Raw genomic sequence first — 20856 nt, forward strand, 5'->3', positions numbered from 1 at the left:
GAGTGCAGCGGGTGGGTCGGCTCGCCAAGGTCTTAGAGGGGGGAAGAGTCTTCCATGTGGTCTGCACCACAAGTGGCGCTTTAAGAACACTAGACCAGCCCTGCTGGATCCGGCCCCCCAAGGAGGCCCATCTAGTCCAGCATCCTGTTTCACACAGTGGCCCACCAGATGCCACTGGGAGCCACAGACAGGAGTTGAAAGGGGCGTGCCCTCTCTCCTGCCGTGACTCCCCTGCAACTGGTACTTAGAGGCATCCTGCCTTTGAGGCTGGAGGCGGCCCACAGCCCTCCAACTAGCCCTTCGATCGCGGAAGGAAGCCCGCACAGCCGACTATATACCAAGGGGGCGGGGTTACTGCCAAAAGTTAAGAACTCTAGCTTGGAAGCTCCAATGTGGTCTCTGCACAGGCGCAAAGCCCATTCGTGTAAAGCACAGAGACCACGTCGAAGAACCAACAAACTTTATACCAAGTCAGACCACTGGTCCATCTAGCTTAATATTGTCTACTGACTGTCAGCAGATCCCCAGCATGTCAGGCAGGGGTCTTTCTCTATTCAGAGATGCTACTATGGATTGAATCTGGTGCCTTCTGCATGACATTGAGCCATGGTCCCATCCAGTGTGTTCTCTAATTCTTTTCATCTGTATGTGGAATGAGTTTTGTTCTGGGTGGCAGTATCATGGCAGTGTGGGCACCCACACATTCAGAGTGGGGCCTTCCTGATTCAACCTGAGCAGGATTGAAAATGAACTGAGCGGACATAAACCATGCAAATGCACACAATGGCCTTAGAGGAAATTCTGATCCCATCCCTAATTTGAGAACCACTCGTACCATCACTCACATATTGTGCATGGCTTCGTCCCAGTTGGAAGGACAACATGTGAAGCTCCCCGCAACCAGTTAAGACAGAACATAAGAACAACCCTGCTGGATCAGGCCCAGGGCTCATCTAGTCCAGCATCCTGTTTCACACAATGGCCCACCAGATGCCGCTGGAAGCCTACAGGCAGGAGTTGAAAGGGGCATGCCCTCTCTCCTGCTGTGACTCCCCTGCAACTGGGACTCAGAGGCATCCTGCCTTTGAGGTTGGAGGTGGCCTGTAGCCCTCCGACTAGTAGCCATTGAGAGACCTCTCCTCCATGAAGTTATCCAAACCCTCCTTAAAGCCATCCAGGTTGTTGGCTGTCATCACATCTTGTGGCAGAGAGTTCCACAAGTGGATGATGTGTTGTGTGAAAAAACTACTTCCTTTTGTTGGTCCTTAATTTCCTGGCAATCCATTTCATGGGATGACCCCTGGTTCTAGTGTTATGGGAGAGGGAGAAGAATTTCTCTCTCTCCACTTTCTCCACACCAGGCATGATTATATAGACCTCTGTCACATCCTGTCATAGCTTTGGGGTGGACGGGACCAGTGAGCCACCTCACAGGTCGAGCGCCATGGTGGAGCCCCCTACTTTGCCTGCAGAAGGGCCCCCTGGGCTCATGCTTGGGCCCCCCTGGCTCCCGAGGCTGGGAAAGGCCCCTCTCAGCCTGAGGCCTTAGAGGGCTGCTGCAAGGAGGAGATGGTCCCGGCCCGCAGCAGCCTGCTTGGGCCAGGCAGCCCTCTTCTCCCTCTCGGGCTCTGGGGCCCTCTGCGGCTGAGGAAGGGGATGTCTTTCTCCCCCCGGCGAGGAGCGTCCTCTGGCACGTCTCAGGACCTGCCTGTCTCTCTCTCTCCCCCCTGCTGACTCCTCTAGGTTCGCCTCCTGGGGGTGGTGTCCAAAGGGCAGCCCACCCTGGTGGTCATGGAGCTGATGGCCCACGGGGACCTGAAGAGCTATCTCCGCTCCTTGCGCCCCAAGGCAGAGGTAACCGCGGGAGCAGCGGGGGCTGGTGGAAAGGGCTGGGTCTGGGAAGGTGCACTGGCGCCGCTCTGGCTGCGATGCCTTTGGCTTGGCTTTTGCAGAACGACCTGGGCTGCCCGCCTCCGACTCTCCGAGAGATGGTCCAGATGGCGGCCGAGATTGCGGACGGCATGGCTTACCTGAACGCCAAGAAGTTTGTCCACAGAGACCTGGCTGCCCGGAACTGCATGGTCGCGGAGGACTTCACCGTCAAGATTGGAGGTGCGCCCTCTCCTTGCCAGGGCGGGAGGGCCAGCCCCGAGGTGGCTGCTGGGGGCCCGGGCAGCGTCCTTGGGCTCACTCTGGGCTGGGGTCTGCAGAGAGGACCGCTGGGCCGGAGGCTGCTTCGGGGCCTGGCGCTGCTGCCCGGCAGCGGACGGCCTGCTTGAGGCCGCCTTCCCAGCTAAGGAGCTGCCCCTTCCTCCCCACCTCCAGATTTTGGCATGACCAGGGACATCTACGAGACCGACTACTACCGCAAGGGGGGGAAGGGGCTGCTGCCCGTGCGGTGGATGGCCCCCGAGTCCTTGAAGGACGGGATCTTCACAGCCTGCTCGGACGTCTGGTGAGTCGTGGGGGGGGCTCCAGCCCTTCCAGCCCGGCCCTGGGGCTGGGGGCTGTCTGTCTCGCCTGGCCGCTGCCCTGCCTCTCCCCAGAGAGGGGGGTCCCAAGCCGGAGTCTCCGGTGGCAGTGCTGATCGGCGCCGTGGAGCACAAGCGTCCTGCTCAAAGGGGAGAGGCGGCAGCGGCAGCCACTTCAAGCAGTCTCAGCACAGCTGGAAGCCTCGCTGAACAAGTGCAGGGGTTTCCAGAGCCCACCTAGACGGGCCTGCTGGCCCTCCCTGGAAAGCCCACCCCGCAGGGGCTTTTGAGGGCCCTGTGGGAAAGGCCTGCCCTGTAGAGCAGGCCAAGGGCTGTGGCTGGCTGGCATTCGCAGAACCCTGCTCCGTCTGGGTTAGGAGGAGAGGACGGAGGAGAGCTGGGGCCGGGGGGGGGGAAGGAGCCAGGGAGTGGCTGCCCAGCCCAGCAGCAGCCGCTGCTCCTCCTCGGGGCCCTTGGCAGAGAGGCTTTGCCCAGCTCTTCTCCCCCCCCCAAGAGCAGGAGATGCTTCTGGGGACGGTGAGCCCTGCAGGGCTCCCCCCCCGACTCCCCCCCTCCCCGCTTCCCCCTCCCCGCAGGTCCTTCGGCGTGGTCCTCTGGGAGATCAACAGCCTGGCTGAGCAGCCCTACCAGGGCCTCTCCAACGAGCAGGTGCTGAAGTTCATCATGGACGGGGGCTGCCTGGAGCGGCCAGAGCACTGCACCGAGAGGCTGTAAGTCCCGGGCCGCCATCCGCCTTTGCTGCAGGCTGGGTTGGGACGGGTGGCTGGCAGGCTCTCTGGCGGCTGGGCTGTGGCAAGGGCGGGAGCCCCGGGGATGGCGAGGCACGTTCCAGCGTCCATCCTGGGCCCTGCCGCGCCCCCCCCCCCCCATTTCAGCTGGAATTTACACCAGTTTTCTGGCCAAGATGGGCTCCCCATGCAGACCACACAGTTCCAGTGCACTGAGAGAGAAGTTGGGGGAAGGGGGCGGTCGGCAAGCCTGTGCAGGCTCCCTTTCGTTGGGCCCTGGGTCCAGTGTCCCTCTCACAGGGGTGCCCAGATGTTGTGGACTACGACTCCCAGAATGCCCAGCTGCAAATGGCTTTTCCTCGGGGGCTGTAGTCCACAGCATCTGGGCATCCCTGCGGGAAGGACGCTGCCTGGGCCCCATTGGCCCTCCTGTGGGCTTGGGCTGGGATTCCCGGGGTGGCTTTGAGCAAGGAAGTGGGGTGCCGGGGGGGCGGGCGGAAGGGGGCACTCTCGCCCTGCAGCAGGGCTCTGCCTTTTCGGAGCCGCCAGTGCTGGGGGTGGGGTCGGGCGGGAGCCTCCCCCAGCCCTGACCGGGACTCCGGCTTGCCCTTCCAGCCACAACCTCATGCAGATGTGTTGGCAGTACAACCCCAAGACGCGCCCCACCTTCATTGAGATCATCGAGACACTGAAAGACGACCTTCCCCTGACCTTCCAAGAGGTCTCCTTCTTCTACAGCGAGGAGAACAAGCCCCCCGAGACGGAGGAGTTTGAGCTGGACTTTGAGAACATGGAGAGCATCCCGCTCGACCCGGCCTCTTCCTTGCAGTGGGACGAGGGGCGGGACAACGGGCCCTCCGTGGGGCTCAAGGGGAACTACGAGGAGCACATCCCCTACACCCACATGAACGGGGGCAAGAAGAACGGGCGCATCCCCTCCCTGCCTCGCCCCAGCCCCTCCTAAGGGCGCCTCTCTGACTGCGCCCCCCTCCCGCTCTCGCTGCTTCTTCTCTACACGAATCTCAGGACCTGCAGTGTTGCTGCCACCGCCTACGAGGCGCACGGACTCGCTTTCTATTCAGATTTCTAATCATCCGACGATTGTGATGACCTTTCAGGGGTGGGGTTGGGGGGGGGCACAGGGTGTCTTGTGGCGCCTGCGGTGTTGGTTTGGGCGCAAGTGTGGGGGATGGCGGTCGGTGGACCTGCATCATCTGTGAAACCCTGGACAGGCCACGCCGTGGCCACTGATCCCCCTCCAGGCCACTCTGGGCCCCAGGCAGGGAGGGGTTCCCCACAGCCCCTCTTCGCCGGTGGGCCGTGGGGGAGCTCTGCCTCCCGAGCGGGAGCTTTTCTCTTCCACGGGCCTCTTGGGGGGAAGAAGGTCCCAGGGGACTTGGAGGCGGCTGCAGGATCTTCACCACTACGGCCGCGCATCATGCGTAGGGCCCCGTCTCTCTTCATCCTCCAGTTCGACCAATCGCTGCTGCTTTCCTCCTCCTGCTCAGTGCGTGTGTGTAGTGTGTGTGTGTACATATACACGGAGGTCTGTGTGAAAATGGGGAGGTCCTTTTTGTACATGGCAGGTTTCTAAAAACCTAACCACAAGGTGGGGGGGAGGCGATTGCATTGCTGTCCTCTTGGCGTCACGCCTCCCCCCCCCCATGAATGAAACCTGAACAGATTATTTTTATACTGAAGTCGCCTGGGGGCCCCGAGGGGGTCCCTCCGCCCCATTCAGCCAACGAGGTAGCCACAGCAGTAGCCAGCTCTGGGTTCAGGATGTTGCGAGTGCTGGCCAGGCCAGGCCAGCCCTGTAGATATGTTTGTTGCGACAGGTTTAAATTTCCGGCAGTGCACCTCCTCTACATTATTGATGCCTTTGTGAGGCTTGTTTTTATTTTTGCTCTTTGCGGGGAAAGGGAATGCCTTTTGGCTGACGGGAGTCTTCAAGGGGTGGGGTGGGGTGGGGTGGGGGCCCCCACAAGCAGCAAGTCAGGAAGGCTGAGGGGGGCAGCCTGGCCCTGGGCGGGACACTCTGTGCCACTGAAGGCGGAGAGCAGGCTGGGCCCCCCCTCCAGGCCCCCTTCCCCCCTTGGCTGTGTTTGGCCAGGCCTGCTCCGTGGGGCCCTGAGGTGCCCCCGCCCCCTCCTCTCCACCGCTTCCTTGCATCCTGGGCATGGGAGTGAAGGGGGACACTCCTTAGACCGATGGGCCACCTTGCCTGGCTGGGGTTGCCCTCCACAAGTCCCGAGGCCCATCGAGGCCAGCATCCCCTGGCCAACTGGAAAGTCCTCAGGCCAGGGGGGCTGTCCCGAAGTGTGTCTGCCCCCCCACCTCTGAGAGTGTGAGTGTGTGTGCGTGCGTGTGCACAAGGACCTTCCTCTTCCTCTCTGAGCAGTTCTTGGTTTTCTTTCATGACAGTGTTTTTCGGGGGGGGAGGGTTCTCGTCCCCCTCCAAATGGTGCACTTTACGTGGTTCTGTTGCCTGTCCCTGCCTCCTTCCCTGTCCGCTCCTAGATCACATTTCAAGTGCTCTTGAATTAATGACCTTATGTGGATCTGCTTGTATATGTAGGAAATAAGGCATAACCAAGTGCTGCTTCATCTCTGTGTGTGTGTGTGTGTGTGTGTGTGTGTCTATTTTCTAAATAAGCTTTTAATTTTCTTTCCATATAATGTGAATCGTGTTAAGAGGAAACAAAATCAAACATTTTTGTTTTCTTGATGATAAGCAAAGTTCAGGCCTTGTAAAAACAATGGATTTTTAAACAAAACAAAATGATGCCAGGCTGGGCAGGTTCGCGGCCCCTCGGCCATCCCCTGCCTGGCCTTTTGCCTTGGCCAGCGCCTCCCTGAGACTACCTCCATGGCCGTGTTCAGGTGTCTTGCAGCGTCAGGGGGAAGCAAGCAGAGTCCGAAGCCGGCTGCTGGGATGTGTGCGAGTGAGGGTGACGGGCTGCCTGGCAGGGTGGGCCAGCCGTCTCGGTCCAAAGGGGCTTCCCCACAGCCAGATCCCTGCCCCATGGAGTCAGACCCCCGCGGGGTTTCCGGATTGCTACCCTCGTACATGGCTCTGCATTGGGGCTGCCTACCCGCAGGCCTTGCTTCTTGGGTGCCAGGCGAGGGAGGAGCGGCCTCCAAGGGATGCTGGGGAAAGGGCCGGTGTCCTGGGCCGCCAAGGCGCATGTGAGAAGCGAGCAGAACTGCTTGAAGCTCTCTTGCTTTTTAAGGCAAGAGTGGCAGAAGTGGGACGCAGGAGGACGCTGCCACATACTGAGTCAGACCCTTGGTCTGTCTAGCTCAGGATTGTCTACCCAGACTGGCAGCAGCTTCTCCAAGGCTGAAGGCAGGGATCTCTCTCAGCCCTCTCTTGGAGATGCTGCTGCCAGGGAGGGAACTTGGGACCTAGATGCTGTTCCTAGAGTGGCTCCATCCCCTGAGTGGGGGAATCTTCCAGGGCTCACACTTCTGGTCTCCCTTTCAGATGCAACCAGGGCAGACCCTGCTTAGCCAAGGGGACAAGTCAGGCTTGTGTTGCTCCATCCCCCACCCCTGGACTTCTCACGCATTCTGGAAACTGGGGGGCCTTTGGGCAAACCACCTGGCAGGGGGGTTCTCTTCTTTATCCACCCCCACCCCCCCAGCAGAAACGGTGGCTTTTTCTGCCTCCAAAAAAACACCACCCAGCGCCGGTGGTGCCAGCTAGCCTGTCCTCCCCGGTGCCTTCGTGGCAAGTGTCGAGGCGCTGGGGGTCCTGGCACCCGCCTCGCCTCCAGTCGCAGCTCTCTTGGCCGTGGCCTGGTCTTGTGTGGCTTCTCTCTTCTGTGGAGAAGGGGGCTTGGGGTGAATATCTCTCTCCCGGCTGCCATCGGGGTGGTTTGGGGCAGCCGGGATCTCTTGCCTTGGGTGGGCGCCTTTTGCATCCAGACGGGCTTTGCCCATTGACTTGCCTTAATGCCTCTTTGCACTCAGAAGGCGGCCAGGCTTTCCCTCCGGGCGGGGTCCGCCGCCCAGGTCTCCGTCCCGGAGCAGCTCCCAGTGGGCCAGGAGGAACCGCGAGCCCCTTGAAGGATGATGCCTTTGGGCTTCTTGAGACCAAGGTTGGCCGCTGCTCTTGTGAGGTTTGCTTCCCCTTGGCTCGGCTGCTGTGACAATTGTCTTGCGGCTGGGCTGGAGGCAGACGCCACTTGGAGGCGTCCGGCTGTGTGAGCCTTTTTGCTGCCGCCGGGTGACTTGCTGTGCCTTGGCCTGCTCCGTTCTGGCTGGAGTGGCTGCAGGCGCCAGGAGAGGTGGAAGCCAGAGGGCCCAGTGGAGCTCTTGGGTTTTGGTTTCCGTCTCCGTGTCGAAAGTGTCCCCTCTTGACCTGGCGAGGGGCAAGCAAGGGCCAGCGGAGATGAGCACAGGAACCCCCCCCCCCCGTGAGAAGCCTGAAGCATTTCGTGGCCTCCCTCCCGGCAGCAGAGCGGTTTCTTCACATCACTCTCGGATATGGATTGCGTCACCCACACCGTGGCTCGGCTGCCACCTCTTCTATTTTTTATTTTTTTGAAAAAGCCTGATCCTTTGTCTTCATATCGAAGATCCAAAAAGATCCAGATGGCACCTGCCAGAACTTCAGAGACCTGCTGCAGGTCTTCACACGGGGGCAGTTGGGCTGGCTTTCCCTTGCTGTGCCCAGCACCCAGCACCTGACTCCTCTCTTTCCTGGGAGGCTGAAGTCCTGGAAAGGCTGCACACCAGGCAAGGCAGAGCGGCCAGACGCAGCGCCCCGCAGGATAGATTCCCTGGGAGGTCAGCCCCCTTTTTTCCTTCTGTGCCCACCTTGCTGCTTCTCATGTGTGCAGATGGTCCCAGAACACGGAGAGGTTTTTTCCTGCAAAAATAAAGAGATACCTCATTGTTTTACAATAAAGGATCAACATGTGCCATGGTTTTGAAAATGGAATTAATAGAAAATATCCACTTGATTTATTTTTTCAATGCTTTCATATAAGAGCCAAGCAGTGAAGTGTACAGAGAGTATCTTTGAATATAAAGTGTAAAACTTGCTGTGTGTAAAATATTGAACAATTAACTGTTTATATATTTAAAAAAACCAATTCTGAATAAATTATCCAAGAACATCCGAGTCTTGGGTGTCCATCTCTGGTCATTCTCAAGCTGGCCCAAGAGCTATCCAGGTGGGCGGTGCCCCTCACGTAACCCCCTCCCCTTTGCAGGGGGACATGGGCTCCGGAGTGCTTGGCTTCTTCCCTGGAGCTCCCTCGGGCCAGCATTCCTGGCTTTGGCTGGAGCCTGCCTTGGCACCTTCCCCTCCACGGGCAGCGTTGCTTCCTTGCAACACCACCGGGTCTCTGGTTGCCCAACTTCCTTACTGTTTTCTTGACTAACTGGTGGCTGGGAACCGGAACTGGCTTTTGGCCGCCCTCTCCTCCTCCTCCTCCTCCTCCTCGGTTTGGCTGTCTGCACGCTTCCCCCCATGACGATCACCCAAAAATCCCCCATCGGAGCAAGGATTTGCACAATCCTGCAGAAAGAAGAGTGTCCCTCTCTGTCTCCTTGCTCTTGTGTGCCTAATGTGTTAAGAGCCAGCAGGGGGGGGCAGACATCCTGTCCCCCACCACAGTGGCCCCAAGGGAAGCCGCGGGTCTTCAGGTCACGGTGAGGCCTTGTCTTCCTCGGTCTGCAGGAGGAATCTCTTTGCCTGGTGCTGTCGTCATCTAGCCGCCGTCTGTGGGGCTGCTTCTGGCCCTAGTCTGCATTGGCCTTCAGAGCTCTCCCCCTCCCTCCTTCAGAGTGACCAATTAGTGAGGGGGGGGGACGGAAGATGAAGGCAAAAGCTGCTCAACTAATGGGGGTAAATCAAAGACATTGTAGAACTGGAGAAGGTGCAGCAGAGGGCAACCCAGATGACCAGGGGCCAGGAGCGCCTCCCTTACGAGGCAAGGCTACAACACCTGGGGCTTTTTAGTTTAGGAAAAAGACGACTGCGGGGAGACGTGAGAGAGGTCCATAAAATTATGCATGGAGTAGAGAGGGTGGACAGAGAAATTTTTCTCCCTTTCACACTGGAACCAGGGTCGGTCCCATTAAACAGCCAAGAAATGTAGGACCAACAAAAGGAAATACTTTCCCACACAGTGCATAACTAACCTGTGGAATTCCCTGCCACAGGATGTGGTGATGGCCACTGGTTTGGATGGCTTTAAAAGGGGACTAGACAGATTCATGGAGAACAGGTCTATCAATGGCTATTCGTCTCCAGCCTCAGCGGCATGATCGTGCCTCCGAATCCCAGTTGCTGGGGAGCAACAGCAAGAGAGAGGGCATGTCCGCCTTTGGGCTGCTTCTTGTGTGAAACAGAGGCTGGACTAGACGGGCCAGATCCAGCAGGGCTGTTCCTAAGTCTCCATGGTTGCTCCTGCTCCCCCTCCTTTTAGGCTCTTTCAGGCTCTTGCCCCATCATGCCCCCTGCCCCCCTTCAGCCTGATGAAGACGTCTTGAGAATTCAGCCACTTGCTGCTCGGGTCTTGGGGTGCCCTTCAGTTTTGTCCGCACACAAGGCTTCCTGTGACCGGCAGGAGCTGGGAGCAGCCTTTGTGGAGCCCTAGAAGAGAAGGGGGCAAATCGTGAGCGGGCTGGGCAGGGATGGAGTTCCCCACGAGCAAGCGGGGCAAGTTGTCGGTGGCAGTGGCAGCAGCGGCAGGGGCCGAGTAGGGCGGCCTTTCGGAGAAGAGGGGAAGTGGTTTGCATCAGCTGCCCTTGGCAATGAGCCCGCAAGCCGGCGTCTCCCGACAACATCATCATCACACCAGGGAGGGCGACACCGACGCTGCCGGGGCAGTGCTGCTGCTGAGGGTTTCTGCCTGTCCTGGGTAAGTTTTCTTGGTGATTCTTGCGTTACTAAAACCTCACAAAGTAATTTAATGTGTTGAACGGAACGCTTCAGGTTGGCTATTCACGAAAACAAATGAGTGACAGAGCTGTTCAGGGGCGCCTGCAGCTTGTATGGGGTGGGTGTAAAAAAGCAGAGAATAGTGGAAATCACCAGCTGCTGCTTGGAATGGAGGGGGGGCGGGGGGGGCCTTTGCAGGTGGAATTTGGTCTGAGAGTGCCGCCCGGTGCAAAAAAGACATAACAGCCCTGCTGGGTCAGGCCCAAGGCCCTGATGCTAGATAGTCCAGCATCCTGTTTCGCATAGTGGCCCACCAGATGCCGCTGGGGAGCCCACAGGCAGGAGTTGAAAGGGGCAGGCCCTCCCTCCTGCTGTGACTCACCTGCAATTGGTACTCATAGCCATGCTGCCTTGGAGGCTGGAGGTGGCCCTCAGACTAGGAGCCACTGATAGACTTCCTCTTGTCAGTCCTACATTTCCTGAACGATGGGGTGACCCCTGGTTCCAGTGTTGTGAGAGAGGGAGAAAAATTTATCTCTGTCCACCTTCTCCACTCCATGCATCATTTTATACACCTCAGTCATGTCTCCCCTGGTCCCCTCTTTCCCAAGGTCAAGAGCCCCAGATGCCATAGCCTCGCCTCCTAAGGAAGGTGCTCCAGGCCCCTGGTCATCTGGGTGGCCCTCTTCTGCTCCTCTTCCAGTTCTTGAGAGACTTTGACCAAAGTTGAATGCAGTCCTCCAGATGGGGCCGCACCATCGATTTGTATCAGGACATGATCATATTAGCATTGTTATGTTCCACCCCCTGCCTAATGGCTACCCACGACCCAAGGAGCCCGTGGCCAAGGCCTGGCCTGGCAACATCGGACTCTCTTCCCTTCCCTGGCCTTTTGGTTTTGCTTAACATTCAGCTTGAGGGTGAGATCCTGTGAGCGCAATGGTGACCCTTTTAGGGGCCCCCCCGCATGGACCAATGTGTACAAAGCACATCTGCAAGGTGTGCTTAATGGTACGGGGCAGCGAAGGGGCTCCGTGTGCAGCCGGCTCCCAAGGGAGTGGGTGAGTCACCTGTCTGGCAGGGGCTGTAGGGTGAAAACCCCTCCCCAGAAATGGTGCCAGGGGGCTAGGGGAGCGCCTCACAGGGCAACCCTGATGCAGTGGAAGCGGCTTCATGGTGCCATCTCTGAGCAAGGCATGGAAAAGGGACAGATCTGCAACTCTTTTATTTTCTAAAAGGAAGACTGAAAAAGCTTGGGCTGGGGTAGCAAGCGCCAACTGTTCCCTTTGCTAAGCAGGGTCTGCTGTGGTTTGCATTTGAGTGGGAGACTACAGTTGAGATCATTGCTGTCCTCCAAGAGAGCCCTTAAAATGTACTAATTTGGCCTGGTCTTCCAGAGTTTTAAATGATTGTTTTAAACTGTTGCCCTGATTTTCAGGGCTTTTAGCTGTTTTATTTGTTTTATTGTGTTTTAATAGTTTGATTTTAATCGTTAATTTGTTTTTAACTGTTTTTATCATGTTGTGAACCACCCTGAGCCGTTTTGGAAGGGCGGTATATAAATCTAATAAAGAAATAAATTAATAATAAATAAGTGTGAGAGCACTGTAAGATATTCCTCTGAAGGGGATGGGGCTGCTCTGGGAAGAAAACCTGTCTGTTTGCATGCAGAAGGTTCCAAATTCCCTCCTTGACAGCTCCAGATCAGGCTGAGACACACTCCCACCTGCAGTCTCTGAGAAGCTGCTGCCAGTCTGGGTAGACAATCCGGAGAGAGATGGACCAAGGCTCTGTCTCGATATATGGCAGCTGCCAGGGTCCCTATCCTGCTTCACGCAGTGGCCCACCAGATGCCGCTGGGAAGCCCACAGGCAAGAGGGGAGGGCAGGCCCTCTCTCGTGCTCCCCTGCAACTGGCATTGAGAGGCATTGTGCCTCTGAGGCTGGAGGTGGCCCATGGCCACCAGACTAGTAGCCCTTGATCGACCTGTCCGCCATGGATTTGTCTAAACCCCTCTTAAAGCCATCCACACTGATGAACTAAGGTAAAGTGTGCCGTCAAGTGGATTTTGACTCCTGGCGCCCACAGAGCCCTGTGGTTGTCTTTGGTAGAATACAGGAGGGGTTGACCATGGCTGCCTCCTGCACAGTATGAGATGATGCCTTTCAGCATCCTCCTATATCACTGCAGCCCGATATAGTGCCAGCGGGATTCGAACCGGCAACCTTCTGCTTGTTAGTCAAGCATTTTCCCGCTGTGCTGTTGAACTACAGCTACTAGTCCGGTGGCTATAGGCCACTCCTGGGCTCCTTATGCATAGAGGGTAGAGAGCGGATGGAGGGAAATTTCTCTCTCTCAGCCCAGCTAGAACCAGGGATCACCCCATGAAACTGAAGGATGGGAAATTTAGGACCGACAAGAGGAAGTCCTTTTCTGCACAGTGCCTAACTAGCCTGTGGAATTCGCTGCCCCAGGATGCGGTGAGGGCGATGGCCACGAGTTTGGAATGGATGGCTTTAAAAGGGGCTTAGCCACCTCCAGCCTCAGAGGCCTGGTGCCTCTGCAACCCACAGAGAGAGAGAGAGGGAGGAGGACCCACCCGCTGCAGCCCTCAGCCTCCGTTAGCCTTTGGGTTTCTCAGGGGCATCTCCTGGGTGGATTTCCCGGCCTTCAGTGTCCCGGGACGGCCCCCGGTCCCAGCGTGCGGGGGGGGGGAGGGAGAAGCGGGAGGTCTTTCTCCATGACCCCCTAGACCTCTCCCCCCCCACCCCGCCCCGCCTCCCCGGGGTCACCGCCAGCGCCGTCTCTGTCCGGCCCGGCAGCCGCAGCCGAGGAGCCCCTGCCGGGCCAAGCGAGAAGGCGGCGGCTCAGGCGGGCAGCGCTGGCGCTGGGCAGGAAGACGCAGCTGGTTCACTCGCCCCCCAGCCCGGACCAGCAGCAGCCGGGCTGGGCAGGGGCCCGAGCAGGGGCCCGCCTGCCTTTCGGGGCGGCGCTGCTGGCCCGGCCCTTCCCCGAGGATGCCCACCACGTGCCGCGGCGGCGTCTGGGTTGTCTGGGCCAGACCATGTGCCGCCCCCCGCCCGCCCCACCAGCGGACTGACGCGGCACCTTTGCCTTCCGATCCTCACGGATCCTGCTGCCCGAGGGGGCGGCTTTGTTTAGAAGATGGGCCGGGGCGGGCTGCAGCAGGGCCGCGAAGGGCAACGAGGAGACGGGACCCCTGGTGGTCATCCAGCCGGGCCCTCTGGGAGCTGGCTCGCTCCTTGGACGCGGGTCCGCAGCCCCCCCCCGGTGGCTGGTCGATCCCTCCCCCGCCGCTGTCTCCTCGCTCGCTGCACGCGGGGACTTTTCAAACTAACCGGGAGCGCCTCCTAGTCCTTTGGGTGCCGAAGCACCTTTGCCCTGCGGGGTGGGGTCATGGAGTGGGGAGACCACCCTGCGTGGGAGCAGCCGCGCCCGCCCTCCCCTTGGCTCCCGAGAGAGAGGCAGGCAGCAGCAGGTGCCCAAGTCCCACCTCCTGGGCTCACCCTCCACCCGGGCGCCTCGCCTGGCTCGGCTTCCCCTCATCAGCTGATGCCGCCGCCCCTGACGGCGTCCTGGCTCGGCTGCTCCTCCACTCGCGCGCTGGGCTGCTGCAGCCCCGCCGCCGCCGCCGCCTCCCTCCTCCTGGCTCTTGCGCGGCGGCCCCGATTTAGGGACGACCCCCCGCCCCGGCTGCCCCATGGCCGACTCGCTCCTCAACCACTCCTGGCCCTCCTTCTCCCGCCGCTGGATGAAGAGGTGGTCCTTCAAGCGAGGTAGGCAGGGGGCAGGCGGCGGGGGGGCTGCCCGGTGGGGTGGGGGGCAGGAGGCTCTGGCGGGAGCGCAGCAGCCTCAGCTCCGACTGGCCTGCTGTGGCCGATAGGCCGGGAAGGGGGCCTCCTCAGCCCCCTGGAGGAGCGTGTGTGTGGGGGGGATGCACTCTGCACATGTCCCAGGACAGAGGTGGGAGACAGAAAGCAGGCTCCACTGGTTGTCTTACCTGCCAGAAGATCGGGGGGGGGTCTCTCCAAGAAGAAGCAGGTGCCCCCCTCTGTCTGAGTCCCCAGGTGGGGATGGAGATTCCTCCTCCTGTCCCTCTTCGGCTGGGGCAGAGGACGGGGCCACTTCAGCCGGCCTCGGGGGGGGGGGGGGTTTGCTTCCTGGGAGCGGAGGCTGCTGGGTCTACTGCTGCCGCCGCCATGACCTTTTATGGGGCCCCCGTCGTCCTGCGATGGGCAAGTGTGAGCCAGACTCTGATCCAAGATGCAGGGCCCTCTGAGGGGGCCTTCTTCAGCAGAGCGGCCTCCTCCTCCTCCTCCTCTGCATGCGTCTGGATGGGGAAGAGAGCTCTGCTCCGGGGGGGGGGTCTCCCTGCCCCATCCTCCCCTTCCACGGAAACTGGCACCTGATCAGCCACCGCCAGTCCAGAGGATTGGGGCCTAGCCCCTTCCAGAGGCCACTTGCTATCCGCCTAGGGTGGGGAGGGGGCCAGGAAGGCCTGTCTTCTCCTGGGCAGCCTCCCGCACCATGTGTGTGGGGGGGAGAGATTCTGGGGGGGGACGCAACCCGCTGCACCTCTCCTTCCTGCCCGGCCTGCTTTGCTTCCTCCGAGGAGTTCCGGGCAGCGCAGAATGCTCATCCTCCCTCCCCCCCACCTTGTATCCTTGCAGAAACAACAACCCAGCAAGGTCGGTGAGGCTGAGAGTGGGGGGTGGGAGTGGGTGAGCTTCGTGGCTGAGTCTGGGCCTCCCCCATTCTAGGCTGCGCCTCCACAGCAGAGCCCCGGCTTGGCCTGCCGATGGCCCCACGTGCAAATCCCGGGCAGCATCTCCAGTTCGGAGAGGAAGCAGGTGATGAGGGGAGTGGTCTGGGCAGCTGCCGCCGCCGCCGCCACCACCACCAAGTAGACCACGTCAGGCTAGCTGGGCTGGCTCTGGTCAGGAGCAGCTTCTGTCAAGGCCCCCCAGAAAGCCCCGGGGTCAGCCAGCCCTGGAAGGGCCCCTCTGTGCCCGAGTCAGAGGCCAAGCCTGGCCCTTTCCTGTCCTCCTGTCTTGTTTGCAACCTGCTGGGAAGAGGAAGATTCCAGTTCTGCCCAGGTCTCCCTCTCCCTCTCAGCGCTACAGCCTGGGAATTGGTTCCCCCGGCAGAGCCGAGAAGCAAAAGAGGAGGCAGGCAGGCAGGCAGGCTGATAGTTCTCCTCCCTGGAGGCCTGTTCATTGCCTAAAAAGGCCTCCCTGGGCTGGTCCCCCTCGGCCCCGTCTGTCTCCCTCTCTCGTTCTCCCCCTTCGCTCCCCTGGTAGAGCCCCTCCTGCGCCTGGCCTGTCCTGGAGCACACAGGGTCTGACTTATCATGCCGTTTGGTGGCAGGTTCATCTCTGGGAGGGGGGTGAGCTCTGAGGAGAAGTGCAGAGTTCCTGGGAGAGCACTGGGCACTGTGGGCAGCAGCAGCTGCAGCCACGTCTCTGCCCAAATTCCCAGGCCTGGAGCCTGAGGTGCTCTGCCTCTCCCACTGAAGCTGCCTGCTCTGGGCTTGGTCCTGGAGGCTGGTGGGGAGCAGCAAGCCTGATCTGAACCCGGGTCTCTCCTCTCTCAGCATCCCTGACTCTTGCCACCCGCCTTCCTTGTCAGCCCACAACGCCACTCATTCAGCGTCTAGAGCTCTCTCCACCCACCCACGCATGTGTGTGTGTGTGTGCGTGCGCGCGCGCGCGCACACACACACACACACATGTTGCCCTATTCTAGGCAGGAAGGAAATGGAGCCAGGAGCATCTTTAGCAAAGCTTTGCAAGACCTGGGCTGCTCTGTGTCTTAGTTAAATGCAGATCAGGGAAGGGTAATATATGAAGAATTATTAATATAGAATAAAAAATTAATAAAGTTAAAAATGGAAAGACCAGGCTAAAACCACAATTAAAATAACGTGTTTTAAAAACTGAAATTAAAAGTGGTCATTGAAAAGCCAAACATTAAGGAATCTACCAGATGATGGCAGAGGATATTAAAAAGACGCATCTTCAGTTGTTTCTTAAAAACACTGAGGGAGGAACATGGCAAAGCTCTTTCTAGAGGGTGGATGGTTGTGTCATCCACCTACAGGGAATGAGAGGTCAGGCCCCTGCCCCAAAGGCTTACAATCTGGAAAATGACATGGAGGAGACAGCAGGGGATTTAAACAGCAACCCAACAGATCAATAATTCGAGAAATGCCAGAAATGCCTGAGAAATGAAATATGTTAACCTTAGCGGAATCATAAATCATGGAATCATTTAGAAATGGTGATAATAATTGATCATACAAAGTAAAATGACTAATTAAAACAGGAGAGACACTAAATAACTTCCATTCTAAGAGAGAACTATATTGGCCATAATATATGTCATGTCAAAATGACGCACGGCAGCAACCCAGTGATGGACTGTTTTGAACCGCTTTATCGAGTGTCCATGTATAAGTTCGTATTGATTCTAATGCAAATCAACAGTATCTTCACTGTGATGCAAAGACCATGTGGGAACAAGTTGTTCTCATAAGAACTGGTCAGCCTGCTTTCCTTTCACTGTCTCTACAACTGGACTAAATTTGGTTCAAATCGAGGTCCACAAGTTAGATCTCTTGCACCTCAAATGTTCATGTGTCCGCCATCTTGGGTTGAGGTGGATGATATCCTTACAAACTACACCACTGAGGTGTCCCTGTGTGTCCCTGTGGGTGTCACTCACTACAATCAAATTTGGTCCAAATGGGTTAGACAGTCCACAGATTGCACCACCTTGCACCTCAGACGTTCACGCATCTGCCATCTTGGATTGGGGTGGATGACATCATCATAAACTATGCCATTGAGGTGTCCCTATGTGTCCCTACGGCTGTAGCAAATTTGGTTCAAACCAGTTAACCAGTCCCAACTTAGCCCACTTTCGCCTCCAAAGTTTACACATCTGCCATCTTGAATCGGTGTGGATGACATCATCACAAACTATGCCAATGAGGTGTCCCTGTGTGTCACTCACTGCAGCTGTACCCAGTTTGGTTCAAATGGGTTAGGCAGTCCACAAATTGGACTTGTGCCTCAGATGTTCACACAGCCGCCATCTTGAATTGGAATGGATGACCTCATCACAAACTACACTGTTGAGGTGTCCCTATGTGTCCCTACAGCTGTAGCATATTTGGTTCAAATCGGTTAGGTGGTTCACAGGTTAGCCCACTTGCGCCTTGAAAGTTTATGCGTCTGCCATCTTGGATCAGGGTGGATGACATCATCACATGTCCCTATGTGTCCCTACAGCTGTACCCAATGTGGTTCATATTGGTCCAGGCGTTGCGAAGTTGATAGCGGGGGACACACGGACAGAATGCCGGGTGATCTCATAAGCCTCCTGGAAAGTAGGCTAAAAACTCTTCCAAGACGTGGAATAAATCCTCTTTGTAAGGAACTTCAAAATCTTCTCTCGTAATGTAATATAGCCAGATTCCTTTGCAGCCTTGCTCCATATCCCAGAGATTTGGGAGGAGCAAGGTTGCAAAGAAATCTGGATATATTACATTACGAGAGAAGATTATGAAGTTCCCTACAAAGAGGATTTATTCCATGTCTTGAAAGAGTTTTTCAACAACATGGTATTTGCGTCGCAGTGAAGATATTGATATTATTATTTCTTGTTTACACAGTCAGACAGGTGTTATTGCCTGGTTTGTTTTATCCAGACATCGAGTCCTTCCCAAGGACCTGGGATGCCAGAATTTTATTGTCAGCAGTTATAGATATTGTCGCAGAATAGAGGCTGTTCCCAGTAAAGCTGCTTTTTGTCTATGGCTGATGGTGATTTCTGTGGCCCCAATGGTGTTGAGGTGCTCTTCAAGGTCTTTTGGAACTGCACCCAGGGCGCCAGTGACCACTGGGATTATTTTGGTCTTTTTCCGCCACAGCCTTTCAATTTCAATGTGTAGATCTTTGTATTTGGTGATTTTTTTCTATTTCTTTTTCTTCTATTCTGCTATCCCCTGGGATTGCTATGTCAATTATTTTGACTTGTTTTTCTTTCTTCTCGACTGCAGTTATATCTGGTGTATTGTGTGGCAGATGTTTGTCTGTTTGTAGTCGGAAGTCTCATAACTTTTTTGCATCTTCATTTTCTACCACTTTTTCAATTGTATGGTCCCACCAATCTTTGGCTACAGGTAGCTTGTACTTTTTGCAGATGTTCCAGTGTATCATCCCTGCTACTTTGTCATGCCTTTGTTTATAGTCAGTCTGTGCGATGATGATGATGATGATTTTATATCCTGCTCTTCTACCAAGGAGCCCAGAGCGGTGTGCTACATACTTAGGTTTCTCCTCACAACCACCCTGTGAAGTAGGTTAGGCTGAGAGAGAAGTGACTGGCCCAGAGTCACATCCAGCAAGTCTCATGGCTGAATGGGGATTTGAACTCAGGTCTCCCCGGTCCTAGACCAGCACTCTAGCCACTACAGCACACTGGTTTTCATTAGAAACAATACCAACGGATATGTGGACACTTGATCAAGTGGTTCGAAACAGTTCATCACTGAGAGGCTGTTGTGTGTTATTCTGACCTATAAATTATGGACTATATTGTTCTCTTTTGGATTAGGTTTTATTTAATGTGTCTCATGTTTTAATTAGTCGTTTTACCTGGCATGATCATCACCATTTCCATGACTTCTGATACGGTTAATATATTTCATTTCTCAGGCGTTTGGGACATTTATTGGATCTGTTGGGTTGTGGTTTGGAGTCTCGGTTTCAGGCCTGTTTATGCTGACTGTGCAGAGACAATGGCGGTGGCGGGGTTGGGGGTCTGGGGCAGGGGGAGGCATCTCAGTCATGCCATGTGCAGGGACGGAGGCTTTGGGGCAGCAAGGGGGTGGGAGGGGGCCAAGGAGTGAGGATGGCTGCCCAGCCAGAGCTCTGAGACTTGTGGGTCTTCTTCTTCTTCTTCTTCCCACCTCTTCCAGCTGGAGGGCAGAGGAAGGGGGCTTGCCCAGCCTTTCTGCCTGCTAAGGGGCTGCTCCTGCCCCCTCCTCTCTCTCTCTCTCTCTCTCCCTCCCCACCCGCCCAGGGTCAGAATGCAAGCCCCCTGCCGGCCACGCCTCAGCCTGCAGCAGCCCGGAGGCCTTCTCGCCCCCCCAGATTGCTGAAGACGAGGTCTTCTTTGGCAGCATGGCCGAGGAGAGGGTGAGTATGTGCGGCCAGCCACACAGGCTCTTCCTCCAGGGAGTGGGCGGTCCGTGCCTTGGCCTCCCAGGCTGGAGGATTCCCTGAGCAGAGGGTATGATGGCCCTGCCGGGTCAGGCCCAAGGAGGCCTCTCCAGGCCAGCAGCCTGTCCCCCGCAAAGGGGCCCACCCGATGCCCACCCGCTCTCCTGCCCCTGGAGCATTCGGAAGCCCCCTGCCCTTTTGCCCGGAGGCAGCCCAGGAGAGAGCCAGAGCAGGCCCACATCTGGAGCGTGGGGAGGGGGCGCCCAGACCTGTGAGCCCAGCTGGGACAGCCCCGCCCTGGGTGGAGGGCGCAGGGCTTGCCTGGAGCGCCCAGGTCTGCCTTTCCCCTCCTCGGGGTGCAGCAGTTCCCTCCCCGCATCCTCCACCCAGGCGAGGGCGGCCCCCAGTGCCGGGTCAGGAGGGCGAGAGGGATGGCGGCGCTTGGGGCCCCCCAGATGTTGTTGGACTACAACTCCCAGAATTCTCAGCCACAGAGGCCATGTCTGGGGATTCTGGGAGTTGTAGTCCAGCAATGTCTGGGGGCCCAAGGTGAAGGAACCCTGATCTGGAAGAAGACGCTTGCGCCTTCCAGAAGCCTCTGCTGTGGTGCTCGGAGGAGTCCGGCCCCCTTCCCAAGGCAGCCCCCGCGGGTTGGAAGGGGAGGGCTGGATGGGTGGGAGCCCCTGCTTGCCCCTCAGCAGCTCCCCACTCGGGCCTCTCTTCCCTTGGCAGGAGGAGGAGGAGGCGGCCTCTTCTCCGGAGCCGGACGGCTGCCTGGGCGCCCCCCACAGCAGCACAGAGGACCTCCTCTCCATCGATTCGGCTCTCCAGGGCTCGGAGTATTACAAGGACCTGGGCCTCGGCGGCCCCCTGGAGCCCCTGATGGCCAAGCAGCCGGAGTGGCCACCCCCTCGCTCCTCGGCAGAAAGCCCCGGGGGCTTCCAGGAGGCCGTGGGGGGCCACTACCTGGACACGGCGTGTGCCTGCTCATGCAGCTCCGGGAGCCAGGGGGGCTTCGTGGCGCTGGAGGCTGGAGCCCTGGAGGTGGCTTTCCCGGTGCTGGTCAGGGCCATGTCCACCTCACGGCGATACAGCTGGGGAAGCCCCCTCTCCCCCGCAGAAGCCCAGCAAAGGTGAGCCTGGCAGAGGCGGGGCTGGGGGCTCCCTGCTGCAAGCCCTGGCCGCAGCGCTGCTGTTGGCGGGGAGGCCGCGGAGTCAGCGGCATGTGGCTGGGGCCGGCTCTCCCTCCCGAGTCCCCCTTCGGGGAGAGCTGGGCTGGGGGCTTTGCCCTGGCTGGGTCCGCCTCATCGGGGGCGGGCTGGCCAATCATGATCTCTCCGCCTGGCCTACCTCACAGGGTTGTTGTGGCAGGGGGAGAGCCACACATGCAACCCTGAGCTGCTCTTTGGGCCATTAAGCAGCGGACATAATTGCGTCTTGCTCCGTCACGACATGCTTTCTCTGGCCACTCTGCAACCCCTGGGGGTATC

General features: G+C 57.9%; 2 protein-coding genes across 8 annotated transcripts in view; both read left to right on the forward strand.

The window, feature by feature from the left end:
* Window positions 1-8351, forward strand: part of INSR (insulin receptor) — a 73238-nt gene extending 64887 nt beyond the window's left edge. The window contains exons 17-21 of the mRNA XM_053291719.1: window positions 1744-1854; window positions 1953-2112; window positions 2326-2455; window positions 3068-3202; window positions 3836-8351. Of these exons, the coding sequence (XP_053147694.1) occupies window positions 1744-1854; window positions 1953-2112; window positions 2326-2455; window positions 3068-3202; window positions 3836-4184 (885 nt within the window). The 3' untranslated portion in view covers window positions 4185-8351. The remainder of the gene's footprint in view (window positions 1-1743; window positions 1855-1952; window positions 2113-2325; window positions 2456-3067; window positions 3203-3835) is intronic.
* Window positions 8352-13777: 5426 nt separating this feature from the next.
* Window positions 13778-20856, forward strand: part of ARHGEF18 (Rho/Rac guanine nucleotide exchange factor 18) — a 48562-nt gene continuing 41483 nt past the window's right edge. For 3 of the 7 annotated variants that reach the window (XR_008315359.1, XR_008315358.1, XR_008315357.1), the window contains exons 1-3: window positions 14449-14827; window positions 19227-19342; window positions 20099-20499. Coding sequence is in view for 4 of the 7 variants with exons in the window: in XM_053291713.1 (XP_053147688.1) it covers window positions 13840-13915; window positions 14810-14827; window positions 19227-19342; window positions 20099-20499 (611 nt within the window). In the remaining 3 variants the exon portion in view is untranslated. Of the gene's footprint in view, window positions 13916-14071; window positions 14103-14173; window positions 14207-14448; window positions 14828-19226; window positions 19343-20098; window positions 20500-20856 lie in introns of those variants that run through there. The other 4 variants (XM_053291713.1, XM_053291714.1, XM_053291716.1 and 1 more) reach the window with 4 other exon arrangements.

Source organism: Hemicordylus capensis, chromosome 2, assembly GCF_027244095.1.
Source record: "Hemicordylus capensis ecotype Gifberg chromosome 2, rHemCap1.1.pri, whole genome shotgun sequence".
In the NCBI taxonomy this organism is placed as follows: Eukaryota; Metazoa; Chordata; class Lepidosauria; order Squamata; family Cordylidae; genus Hemicordylus; species Hemicordylus capensis.